The sequence below is a fragment of the Pinus tabuliformis genome, chromosome 5_2, assembly GCF_031772625.1.
Source record: "Pinus tabuliformis cultivar Carrire ecotype Pingquan chromosome 5_2, CPIR1, whole genome shotgun sequence".
Classification (NCBI taxonomy): Eukaryota; Viridiplantae; Streptophyta; class Pinopsida; order Pinales; family Pinaceae; genus Pinus; species Pinus tabuliformis.
In genome coordinates this window covers 321,764,780-321,778,778 of record NC_142306.1, presented here as the reverse complement: position 1 = coordinate 321,778,778, position 13,999 = coordinate 321,764,780, and the positions used below count along the sequence as shown (strand labels likewise).

Sequence of the window (13,999 nt, the reverse complement as noted above, 5' to 3'; positions counted from 1 at the left end):
TAACATAACTTGATTTTTTTTGAAATTACTTACCTCAGGTAAGTATTAGCCAGGTGCATTTAAAGGCCTATGTATTTGTTTGTTCCATCTACCATCAATTATTTTACATAGAGGAAGATACTTTTGTCTTTTAGCACCATATGATGTCTTTATTGCGTCTTTGGCTTGATCTGTGGCCCTATAAATACAACCTGTGGCAGGTTTAATTAAATCCACCTTTCATAATACGAAGCTGATTGAATTGTACTATCTCTTCTGCCTTTTTCCAAAAATATTTTTCTGAAATTTGTCAAGTATGTCTTTCTCTTTAGCCTTCTTACTATACTAAGACACATTTCACTTATCACAAGGAAACATCTTCTGCAAGTTGGCTCTTTGTTTAAGGATTAATTGCAACGTAAGAAAGTTCATTGCAAATTGTGTAGTCACTAACCGAATAAGTTTTTTTGCCCCAATGTTTTTCCTCATAAGGTTCAAAACCCATGTGTGGTTCACCTGATCTGATGCATCCACAAATTTAAGAAACATAGTTCCTTTTGGGCAAACATTTAGGAAATTAAGAATGGCGTGGGATCTTCCATTAAACCATCCATCATAGATGATTGTGCAACCTGTTTTACTCTATGACTCCTTGAACTCTATGAGATATTCATCTACTCTTTGAATCTCATTTTGTAAAAATGCCCCGCTGATATCATGAAAACTAGGGCATTTGGAGCCTAGAATCCATGAAGCTATAGTATATAACATAAGTTGATAATATGCAAAATTAATAGCATTGAAAGAATGTTTGCATCATACCACCATCTAGCAATGCATTCCCAAGCAGTCTCCTTTTCCATCTTCTTCCATCTAGTGTCAATGGTGGGATGACCACCAGGGTTAGTGCGCAGTATAGAAAAAGAGTCAATCTTACTACGAGACCTCTTCAAATTTGATGAACCATGGCCAAAAACAAGTTCTTCTGTAGATTCAATAGAAAACTGAAGAATTCTTCAAAACTAGGCATTTGATCTTTAGAGTCATTATCAATTAAACCTGCAATTCTCCCTGTCCCTTTTTTAACTTTTGGGCCTTGGCTTTCTTTGTGTTGTAGGATTCAATATAACTTAGCATCTCTGCTTTTAAATCCTTGGAGATTTTTTTGCAAGGTTTTACATTCCCTCTTGCATGTGCGGATTTTGTTGTTTCAAGTTTCAACCTATGGATTACCCCTCCCTGCCAACTTCTCACAATAGTTGCATGTCATTTTTCCCTTGATGTTCAATTGTAATGATCTCATGTTGGATCCTTCTTCTCTTTAGGATCCATGACAATTTTAATACGAATGAAAAAATCTGCAAATAAAACCCATGGAATTGTTAATTTCTAGGAAGTAAACAACAATAGTGAAGAGAAGAAGAGACAAAGAAGAGGACCCTTGACATACCTTCACATGACTTCCAAATTAAGAGAAGAAGAGCAACACCAATGGTCCAAAACAACTCCTGACAATATGAAAAACTATTTCTTAACAACCCAAGAAATTCTGAAGATCAATCCTTGAATCAGCTGCAAATTATTTCAGTGACTTCTGAAAATAACCCCTTGAATCAACTCCAAATCAGCCCAAGAACTGAGTTCAAAAGCTTTTCAAATCAGCCCAAGAAATTCTTCAAAATGGTCCTTCAGTCAGTTCTCCAAATAAACACAAGAAACTCAACTAAAAAGTTTCAAATAGCTCAAATGAATTGTGTGAGTGAAATGGAGGGGGGTCGGGGGACCTCTTTAAATAGCTCTAGCAAGGGCCCCAAGTTTAACTATTGTGCATTCACTTTTATCATTTTATTGATTTCTTTTAAAAATATTGACTTTATGTGGTCCCTAGCTGTGATCGTATGGAACCCGCTAGTTTGGCTATTTATGGCTAGTTCAGTATGAAACCAACCATTTCGTTGGAAATTCTGAGAGGGGGGTGAATCAGTATTTCTTTTACAATTGTTATTTTATACCAATTAAGATCACTTAGTATAACCAAAACACAAGATTGGCAACAAAAGAACAATTATATTAATAAGAATGACGAGAACTTCAATCCTCTTTTACAACAATCCAACACTTATAATTCCTTCAGGGCTCCAACCCTAGATGAAGACTCCAATCTTCAATTTCAAACCAGGCTCCAACCTGTACTACACCAAGCTCCAACTTGGTCTACTTGAGGACTCCAATCCTCTCAACAATTCAGGCTCTGACCTGGTTTTCCACAAGGCTCCAACCTTGTGTGAGGAACACAAGATTGGCAACAAAAGAACAATTTTATTAATAAGAATGACGAGAACTCCAATCCTCTTTTACAACAATCCAACACTTATACTTCCTTCAGGGCTCCAACCCTAGATGAAGATTCCAATCTTCAATTTCAAACCAGGCTCCAACCTGTACTACACCAAGCTCCAACTTGGTCTACTTGAGGACTCCAATCCTCTCAACAATTCAGGCTCCGACCTGGTTTTCCACAAGGCTCCAACCTTGTGTGAGGACTCCAATCCTCTAGGGCTCCAACCCTCTTAATCTACTTCAATTCTTCAAGATGGTTTTAGTGCTGCTTCAGGACTTCCAATATTTTCTTCAACAAGTCCTGAAAATAACTCCAAGATCTGCTTCAGCAAATGCTTCAAATAGTCTCCAAAATACTTCAGGGGCTAGTTCATCAAGGTCAACTCCAAGTTTTCTCAAGACTTAAAGTCTGTCACTAGGTTATGTACAGACTTCTACCAAGGGAAGTGACTGACAAAAGCATTGCTCCCATTAATGGATATTTACTGTATTAGACACAGACTAGTCTGTAAAGAAACGGGTTCCAGTCTTAATGAAACTGGCCCCTGAAATTTACTATATTGTTGCATTCATTGAGCTTTCACTCTTGAGGTTACATTTTATAGGCAGATTTGCCTGTGTTCTTGGTGAACAGATTGACTGGTGTCCTTGGGAAACATTGCTGGTTATCTGAAGAGAAACCAGGTGTTTATGCTGGATCTCAATAATTTATTTTCAATATTAGTGAGGATGGCACATTTTATGTAAGTTTTATAACCAAATTCTCTTCTTGCTGCAACTAAGCTGTTATTGTGTGAGGGAAAGAGAATGATATCTTCCTTTACCATTCTACATATGAATTAAAAAAGTGTTGAACTTTTATAATATACTAGTCTACCTTGGGGTGAATGATATGTTGATAATGGAGTAGCCGTTTATCTGTTTTGGAGCAGTTAGCAGACTCTTCCACTTTGAAGCGAGATGTTGCTGAAGGTGTTGATATTATGGTTGTTAGGGAGCTTACTGGAGGTATGTTTTCAATGTGCTTATGAATATTGATACAGAGGAATGAAGAAATATGATGTATTTTCATAGTAACTTTTACCATTCATCTCAATTCCATATAATGCACAGCAGTTCAATTTTTCCTTTCTTGACAGGTATTTACTTTGGAGAACCAAAAGGAATTGGAAAAAATGAGAAGGGTGAACGTATTGGATTTAATACAGAGATCTATTCCACTTCTGAGGTGAGTGAATATTTTATTGTTTATTAGCAGAAACAAGAGTATTTACATTATATGAAACATGTAATTACACACCCAGTCCAGTTATATGTGGAGCTGACAGGTGTTTTAGTTTTATTATCTGAGTACATAAAACACAAAATGCTTTGCGGGCTCATCTATTCTTATTATTATTGCTGTTCTACGGTCTACCAGCAACAGAGCAAAGTCAAAATGGAGCTGACAAAAAATCAGTGTTCAACCAAGTTTCCAGGATGCGGGGATGTGGGAATGGGGAAATGCATCCAAGGGATATGTAGAAGCACCCCCAAAATTTTAGGGAATGTCAGTGTCTTCGACATAGGGGACACTATCCAAAGTACTAAAAAATTAAATTAGAATATGCGAAACCTGAAACATAAATGAATGATAAATATCTGAAATTTTATAATTTTATACATAGCAATGTAACATAATAATTAATGAATCATAAGTCATGATTCATAAATCACATATAGACTATCACCAATATATTTCTCATGACATTTAGAAAATTGAAAAATTGTAAAATAGGACTGCCTTTCTCAGTTTAGAGACAGAAATTATGTTTTCTCCGGCACATTTTTGCAAAATCATGGCAGAGAAGTTCAACAATCAACACCCTCAACATTGGGGTACATAGAGGACTTGGTGCTCTTGGTTAAATGTTAATCCCATGTGCTCATACATGATGGAATGCAATGGAAATGCTGCAATTTTTCCAATCCTGTAATCCTAAAAAATGTCAAGTCTCCTGAATTTTGAATGGGATATGAAATTCTTCTTTCTATATATGAAGACCAATGTGGTTGGAACCACTCTCAAACATCCCCAAACAATTAATGATAATGTTAAAAATTTAAGTCTAAAGATAGAAAAAGGAAAATAAAAGAGAATATCAAATGAAAAATAAAAGCGAATGTCAACTCTTACTTTGATTATTTAATATTATTTGTATATACCAGGGAGGGGGTTCAAAACAACAAGCTTTGTTAAAAGGGGAGCATGGGAGCATCTCATTTTTTGAGGGGGGCATTCCCATAGTGCATTTCTTTGCGATCTCCCCAAAAGGGGACTTGGGGGAACACACCCCTTGGAGTATCCATGTCCCAGAAGCATGGCGAACACTTCCCCTTATAACACTGAAAAATTATAACAGAGCTTAAAAGGACCTGTTGCAAGGCAGGATGAGAGAGTGCTAAACACATAAACTTCGTTATATTCTTTCTTATCTTCTTCTTCTTTGCTATTTGGGGGCATGCAGTTTCTCAATATAGCCTTCTGGGCTTCCATTAAAGTCCTTATTTTCACGTGTTCTTTTCCCAGATTTTGTTTACAACTTTACTATTTTCCTTATCTACCAATCTTTATCTTTTTCTTGTCTCATTTTTTCTCCACTGTTGCAGATTTCCTCTGAGATGGTGCATGTCCACTTTCAATGTATCGAGTTGCCTCTTGAGTATCTCGAGTCTGTATTAGAGTTCCTGAGGCCTTGGACTGTTTTATTGAAACAGCCTCTCTATATGTGAGAAGAGTGATCCATTGGATGAACAATGCTCAAAACATTCGATGGAGAATTATGATGAAAGAAGAGGAAAGCCTTTCTTTTAAAATGCATCAATTGACCAAAGTGATATGCGATCAAAACTTGCACTTCTAATTACGCCTGATTGGTTAGCTTGTCTGCCTTTTCATTAAGGTTGTGGGTCAAGGATGAATTCTAAGTGGTTGAAGTTCTGCCTTGGCCACTTTGCTTAATCTTTCATCCTTTCTAAAGTAACGATATAAATGATCCATTTTCATAGCTCTTATACCACTCATTCCAAGTGTTAGTTATTAGCTAAGTCACCTGACACGGGGATTCGGGACACGTAGGATTCGAGATTCGTGGTGTCGGATTCGGACACGCTGACCCCCCGGAACAGGACACGTTATATATTATTTTATTAAAAGAATATATATATATATATATATATATATATATATATATATATATTTATAAATATATATATATATATATATATATATCTATATATATATATATATAGATTAAAAATTAGATATTATCATATTTCTTACACAAATTTTTATTAATTATACAAATTTATTGATTTCAAACATAGATCTTCATCTATAGCTATTAGCATGCATAGTACATACAAAATTCAAATAAATGTCAGTGGTACTGGTCACATAAATGATAAATCTATTAAAAATTTAAATCATGATTCATAATTCATAACTGAAAGACAACTTACAACTACAAGATAGTAAGATAAACACACTGACAATTGTAGTTTTCTCATTAAGTCATCAAATCAAAATGTGTTACATATGTAGTGTTGGTGCAATACCAATGGCAAATAGAAATAGAAAATATAAAACAACTACAGGTATACAAGCCTCAAGGCATCAATCAACATCAGAATCAGCATCATTGTCCCCATCATCATGGTCCCCACTGCTCTCCTCTGGATCCTCCTCCTCCCCTGTATCCATAGTCGCCTCTGCATCTGCTAGTATGGAGGTTGACCCCTCTAAGTTATCAAATCTAACAGGCTCTAGCACTGGATCATTGAGATCCATGTTGGCCAATGCCAACTCAACAGTGTTGTCCAGACTCCAGACCCATATCATCAGGAACAGTGTTACTTGGGAGCGGGAGTGAAAGCGGGGAGCGGGAGCAAAAATGGGAGCGGGAGTGACATATTCAGAAGCTCTTGGTTTGGTGCTCTTGATTAAATATGAGTTCCATACCCTAATACATGACAAAATTCAATGGAAACATTGCAATCCCCCAATCCTAAAATCCTGAAAAACTGATAACTATAAGTCTGCTGGATTTTGAATGAAATCTAAAATTCTACTTTCTCCATATGAAATCCAATGAGGCCGGAACCACTCTCAAACATCCTGAGTCATTTCATGGTAATGTTAAAAATTTAAGTAAAAGGATGAAAATGAAGATTAAGGAGAATGTCACTTTTACTTTAAGAATTTAACATTACCATGAATAGCATATCAATACTAGGGCCTAGACTTGATCATGAAGCTGCCAAAATGCTCTACTCCTTGCTGCAACAGCACAAATCACTTGCCAATAGCACAAATCACTTGCCAAATGAAAATATTAATGAGCAAACATGCCTTTTTCTTTCCCGCACTGAGCTTAGCGAGTCCTGGAAATAGGACACGTGTCCCAAAATCGCGACACGCTTTTGAAAATCGTGACACGACCTCGGATTCGACGTGTCATATGATTTGGACACGAATCCGGACTGAATCGTGTCGGATTCGCTGGATTCGGGATTCGTAGGGGGTTTAGGACGAATCCGGTGACTTAGATTATTAGATATCCCCTGATACCAACCTATTGTTCACTTGAAGGCTACTGGGTTCTCTTTGTTGTGAAATCTATTTATAATGCCTGCAGAATTTATATATTTGCTTGGTCAGGTTTATGCCTCTAGCTGAATTCAATGTGGCTTTAATTACCAAATTGAATATCTTATATCAAGACTCTCAGGAACCCTGAAACACTAGATGATCTGTCATCTAGATGAGATTCTTGGTGTGGATTTCTGCTACCTGCCTTCTTTCTCGCAGATGCGTCTCCTCTCTTGCAAGCTATGTTGCCAAGAAACATGGGTTCAGGGACAGGTACGGGGACGGGGACGAAGACGGGTATGTCATTTTTTGAAACAGGGTGCGTGGGTTCGTCGGGGGTATATTATAATTTATATATATAATATATAAATATTATATTTTATAAATTATAATATATATGAATTTGTATATTTTTCAACTTTAAACAAGAAAACTAAAATATTTATGATTTAAACTTTATGTATTTAAACATGCACATCATTGAACATTCAACATTCACAATGAAATTTCAAAATTTCTAGATTGATATCAAGTGCAAATTGGAGTTACATATTAATAAGAATCATGATATATGTCAATAGTCATACTACAATCAAAATTTGCCTTAAGGCATCTCCAAACAAGAACTAGGAAATTTTAAAATACTAAAATAAAAATAGCTAATAGTGAACAATGGCTTCCTCAAGCCATGTCACTAGCATCACTCTCATCTTCAGTTAGCATGCTCTCCAGGTAAGAATCACTCTCATCTTGAGGCTCCTGCTCATCCATAGCAATTGGAGGTAGCTCCATAAGGCCATTTGGTTGTATCTCCTTGTCCACACACATCACATCATCTATGTATTGGTCCCATCTCTTGAAAGGGCCCCCCTTGTACCTAGGGTCTTTTCGAGATATGAAACGAAGTGTTCTATGAATATACACTAAGTTCTTTGCCTTCTTTGAGCCCAACCTATTTCTCTTTAATGAATGGATAAAGGCATAAGTACTCCAATCCCTCTCGCAAGATGAAGAACTAGCTACCTGGAATATTAGGGGAAGCTCATTAAATTAATTAAAAATTTAAAAATAAAAACTAAAATGAACCCCAAAGAACCCTAAAGAACCCGATTTTGGGGTTCTAATCTCACATGCTTGGTTTGTGTTGTCACATGCCTTATCTGCTCACTGCAATTATGGGCTCACCTACCTAGACTGGTACTTGATGTGTTTCTCAATTTGCTGTCGATCTACAGATACCTAGACAAAGGTGTGTCTACTATCATAATGAATATATAGTGCTTTACTTAACCAGATTAGATCCATCTATCAACCACCGAGAGGAATCACATTTCTTAAGGTGTAATTTTTTTTTATCATTTAATTCCATATCATGTTTTAATTCCTTCATATTAAATGATAAAATAATTACACATGTACATATGTACATACATAGTTATTATTTTTCTTGTTGTCATGGACATATATATAGATATGTAGTTATTTGTTTATTTTTGTATTTATGTTAAAAATACTGGGGGGGGGGGGGTTTGGTGAATTAATATTTCGTTACTTTTGACAAATTTTCACTTATTTATTTAATCCTGAATTGAATTCACATCACATAATCAATCATCCACAATGAATGAACACAGAGATTAAAGTACAATTCAAAATTTGAAGAAGAAATAATTGAAAACAATCTTTATTTTATTACAACTTTTTGTGAGGACACCAATCCTTTGTAAGTACCAAGTGGCAAAATTTGTAGGCTCCAACCTGTCAAGAAGATGAGGACATCAATCCTCAATAAGCACCAACTTATAGTAATTGTAGGCTCCAACCTGAATTTAGCCTTCAATACACCAGAACTTGGACTGCAAATTAGGCTCGAACTTTGTTAATTTTTGGTATGTTCTATGCTTAAGAGCCATTTACTTCAATTTCTTTATTAGCCCAATATCAATATCCGTGAACACAGAGATTAAAGTACAATTCAAAATTTGAAGAAGAAATAATTGAAAACAATCTTTATTTTATTACAACTTTTTGTGAGGACACCAATCCTTTGTAAGTACCAAGTGGCAAAATTTGTAGGCTCCAACCTGTCAAGAAGATGAGGACATCAATCCTCAATAAGCACCAACTTATAGTAATTGTAGGCTCCAACCTGAATTTAGCCTTCAATACACCAGAACTTGGACTGCAAATTAGGCTCGAACTTTGTTAATTTTTGGTATGTTCTATGCTTAAGAGCCATTTACTTCAATTTCTTTATTAGCCCAATATCAATATCCAGTTTAGCAATCACATCAACATGATAGTAAAACGCACATAGAACATAAACATAAACAGTAGAAGACAAGCCAAGACAAGAGGACACAAGATGTGGCACCAGCCAGGGACAAACCCCAATGTGGGGAAACCCTTGATCAATTCTTCTTATATTCTTCAATAGTTCAGCAGAGAGAGATAGTATAAATTTTCAAATCTGATAATTTATGACAGCAACAGAAAAGCCCTAACCAGAAAAGTCAACGCTGGTCAAACAGGGCAGAATTCTTCCTCTAAGCAGCTTGGTCAAACCTAGTCAACTTCAGCCTCCAACAACAAACCCAAATAGTCCAAAACAGTCCGAAAAATTCAGTCAAAGTCTGGTCAACTGAAGTCAAACTGCAACCAACAACTAGGGCAGTCAACGCTGGTCAAACCAGAGGTCAGATCACCTCGGTTTCAGTGCCCAGATCTGTGGCCAGCCAAGGAGAAGCTGCCTCACCCAATCTGCAGTCAAAACAGGTCAATGCAAGTGGTCAACGCAGCCAAACATTCTCCCTGCAGCTTGGTCAACGCTGGTCAATGTAGTCAACTCCTTCCTTCTCACGTATGAGAGATGGCTGCCCAAATCTGCGTACCCAATCAAGTGAGGAGAGAGAGATGAGTGAAGATGAGATGATGAAATAATGACTTGAGGTCTCCTCCTTTTATATACAATGCTGAGGATGAACTGGGGGTAAAACTGCCTATTTTGCTCACTGGCCGACCTTGATGATTTATCAATAATATAAATAAATCCATATCTTCATTTTTACATGTCGGAATCGGATGATCTTTAGATCAATCCTACACCTCTCGGAGAGAGGAATCCAAGAAAAATATCAGCTGTCGTAAATAAGATGACCCATGTGGAGTTTGGCCCTAGTTGCCAATTTTAACAAACTTGACCTTCAAGGCACTATGACTTTGCCTTGAAACCATGCCTGAACAAGACCTTCAAATCACAAAACTCAGCCCTAAAACTCGACCTTCAAACAACAGAACTCGTCCCCTGAAACTTGGCCTTCAAACAACAATACTTAGACCTAAAACTTGGCCTTCACAGGGACAAAACTCGACCCTCAAATCAAAACTGCAACTTGACCTTAAGAGAGACTTGAAAGTAGACCTCTACAGGGATAAAATTCGGTCCTTAAGACAGGCTGAAGCTTGGCCTTCTCCTCACCATAACTCAGCCTACTTGGCCTCCAAGGACACTTATACGCGACCCTCAAAAACAAACATCAAACAAGCCAAAAGCCCTTCCCATGAACAATGCCAAAAACCCTTCCACAAAAAGCTTCTTCAAGTCAACTTCACTTCACTTCACTTCTTCTTGGTTCATGAGGTATGAACTTCGTGTTGAAAAATGTGTAACTAGGTTCGGTCTGTTGAAGAATGAAGGGCAGTTATGTATAGTAGGATTCTTCTAGACTTGATAATAATTTGTGAAACACTTTTACAATTTATCTTTGTTAGCTTGATCTTCTTCTTCTTCTTATTATTGTGTGTGTTTACTTCATCAAACTGCTACCAAAACACAAGAAACAAGAACACAAGATGTTGGTTCTCTGCCAGGGCAAAACCTCTCTCTCTTAGAGAGGAAAACCCTTTCGTAAATTTCTCTTATTGAAGCTTCTATTGATCAATGCCAAACCCTAGACCCTTGACAAGAATATCCTCCAAGCACAAGTGAAGCCCTTTCAAGATTACTTCCTCTTGCAACACTTCGTCCTCCCTCTTCCAACACTTCGTCTTCCTCCTTCCAACACTTTGTTCTTCTTCTTCCAGCAACTGTAGAAACCCTAGATTGTATGCCCTAGAGTGATCCTTGTCCTTTTCTTCCTTCGCTTGAGATGGAGCCTTTCTAACTTAAGAAGATGAACTTGTCACCTCCCAACCGGGCCTTCTTTTCTTCATGAAGATTGCAGACTTAGAGCAGCAGTAATACAACCCTAATTCTTCGCACGTGTGAGGGAATATCTTCACAAAAACTATGTTAGACTCCTCCTTCTTCCTTCGCTTGTGTAGCCTTCTTCCTCGCTTGAATGAGAGGCCTTATAGGCACTCTTTTCTAGCCCAAACACTTCTCCTTTATAACTGTAATAGGAGAGCTTGATATGATAGTAGAATAACCTTCTTGCCTTCGCACATGTGATTGCAATTAGCCCTAGAATAGTGCCCAAAAACTTGCTTTACTTCCTTCATTCTTCGCTGCACTTAGAGACCTCTTTCCTTGACTTCTTTGTACCCTTTACTCGTCCTCTTTCTCGCTGATTTCAGAGATGATATATTGATCTTTTGAGGAGGTCGAATGACTTCTTATATAGGAGTCTGTCTCGTTCTTTTAGGCCGACTTGAGGCCTTGACTTGCTCTATATAATTCAGATTGCTTCTTTTGGTGGTGCCAACGCTTGGAGGAGGCTTATGACTTTGCTTGGAGGTCTTCTTATGACTCTAATACATATTATTACATAGTGTAACAAGCTCATGAGGGGCTTTAATAAATACATTGACTCTTTGACTTCCTAGAAGCATTTAAATATGTGCTTGACCTAATCAATGAGCAAGAAACTCATTGTTATAAATAACAAAAATAATATTTCTTTTTCTTTACAAGTACAAAGATGAAAATTACATTTATTAAGACCGAACCTGGTTACACTTTCTTCAACACTCCCTCTTAACTAGGGAGGTATTCATAGATCATTACAAGGTGTTTGACTATTTTTCAATCTTGAAGAATTCACATAAGAGAAGCCGGATTGGCATTCCATCTGTTATAGCATCATCGTAACCAACATTGTCCATAGCAAGGCCTTGACTAACAACCCTATCTCTCATTAGATCAGAGCACAATGTTGGCGAGACCAATGACTTATAGACACCTTAGTCATTGTCTCTCAAGGTACATACCCATCCGAGTGTTCATTGAGTATGACCTTCTAGGACTATTCTTGTCTTGGGTTCCCAACCCTCATAGAATATCAATCCTCTTGCCTACTCTTGTCTTGGGTGCTATACACATCTTCTGCAGGTTCAATCTTGAAGAAGGAAGAGAAAGAAGGTTAGTGAAGGTCACATTGAGTCATCCTCAAGCACTAGAAGAAGGAGAAAACGAAGCGAAGTTCTGAGGAAGCTTTGGGAGGCAAGAACAAACTCACATGTGTGGTAGGAGCTGCTGCTGGGGGACCGAAATTTCAAACTTGTAGGAGAGGCGGAAATTCTGAAGTTGGGGGTCGAAGTTGTGCTGCTGGAAAAGATTTGACTAGGTTTTGACTTGATCTAAGGAAGCACATCATCCGGAAGGGTTGGACTTGGTCTTGGAGGGTATTGGTCTTGGTCTAGAGGTTGTGGAATTCATCAATTGAAGAATCTATAGGAAGAGAACGGACTTATAGGTTTTCCTCTCAAGTGGAGAGGTTTTGGCCCTGGTTTGAAACTGTTAGAAAATCAGAAAGGCAGAAAGATTTTCTTATTCTTGATAATTACTTGTGATGTTCTTGATTTGTTATTATGATTCTTTATATCTTCTTTCTTTTAGTTCATCAAGCAATTACCAAAGCGAAAGCACATAAAATAATGGACACCAAATGTAGGCACTATGCTAGGGAAAAACCCCCCTTGAGGGGAAAAACCAGTCAAAATTCTTTTCCTTTCAATAGTATTCTTTGAGACTCTTCACCCTAAACAAAGACCAAACCTTCCCTCCACTCCAAGTCAGCCTCCTAGACCTTTGACCTCTCTTCCGACAACTTCGACTATGTAGTAGCTTCCGACATTAGGCAACTTTCGGCATCAACAAAACTTGGAAGACTTCGATCTCCCAATCTAGGGCACGAAACAGAGAGAGAGAGGCACAAAAATTTCATTTTTCTTCTTATCCTTAGACTCCACCCGACTTGCACTTCCTTTGGCTTCTTGGCTTCATACTTCACATTTCCTAGCTTCCTTAGAGATATCAAACTTGCTTGAGATAAAGTGTGTTCCAAATGAATTCGATGTGCTTGTATTTATAGGCTCCATATGAGGTCGAATTAGGGTCCTTAAGCCGATTTGATTTCATGTAGGCCGACTTGATGTGGATGATACATAAATTATATTTGACTCAATACTTAACCTTTTTACATGATTCAAAAGCCCAAGAAGGGTTTCGTTAAAAGTACAATGACTCTATTGACTCAGAATAAATCCTAGAAGTTCTCAATGGGGACTTTGAGCTAAAACATGGTGACACAAGCATGAAACCCATGCTTTAATAAGTCACAATAATAATAATAAAAATTCTTTTCTTTATTCTTTTGACAAGTACATTACAAGATGACTTAAATACATTAAATGAAGACCGAACCTAGTTACATTTTCCAACACCCCCTCCTAACTAGGGAGGTATTCATTATATACAAGTACAAGGAAGATCTCAACTATATGAACCATGAAGAACTTTAGGCACCATAATGCCATGGACTAGATTCCTGACCAGGGCAATCTATCCATTGGTCTCTCAACAATTTAGGCACCATAATGCCACGGACTAAGTTCCCGACCAGGGCAATCTATCCAAGTGGGAATAAGGCGGACTCAAGTTTTCAGCCCCCCTAGGTCCCATCGAGCTTACTTGCTAACCACCAACCCAAAGATCCGGGTGTGTATCCAAAAACAGAGCTCTCTAATCAACACCACCTTTCCAACTTTGGGACCTGGACATCAACACAAATTGCTAGCCATATGTCCTCCCAGGCAATGCTTCTCTCACAA

The 13,999-nt window shown here is 37.5% G+C and overlaps 1 protein-coding gene across 3 annotated transcripts in view; it reads left to right on the top strand.

The window, feature by feature from the left end:
* LOC149158800 (3-isopropylmalate dehydrogenase 2, chloroplastic-like) overlaps positions 1-13,999 on the top strand; it is a 244,299-nt gene that overhangs the window by 84,286 nt on the left and 146,014 nt on the right. For all 3 annotated transcript variants that reach the window (XM_089436319.1, XM_089436320.1, XM_089436318.1), the window contains exons 4-5: positions 3,252-3,327; positions 3,459-3,547. In XM_089436319.1, coding sequence (XP_089292445.1) covers positions 3,252-3,327; positions 3,459-3,547 — 165 coding nt within the window. The remainder of the gene's footprint in view (positions 1-3,251; positions 3,328-3,458; positions 3,548-13,999) is intronic.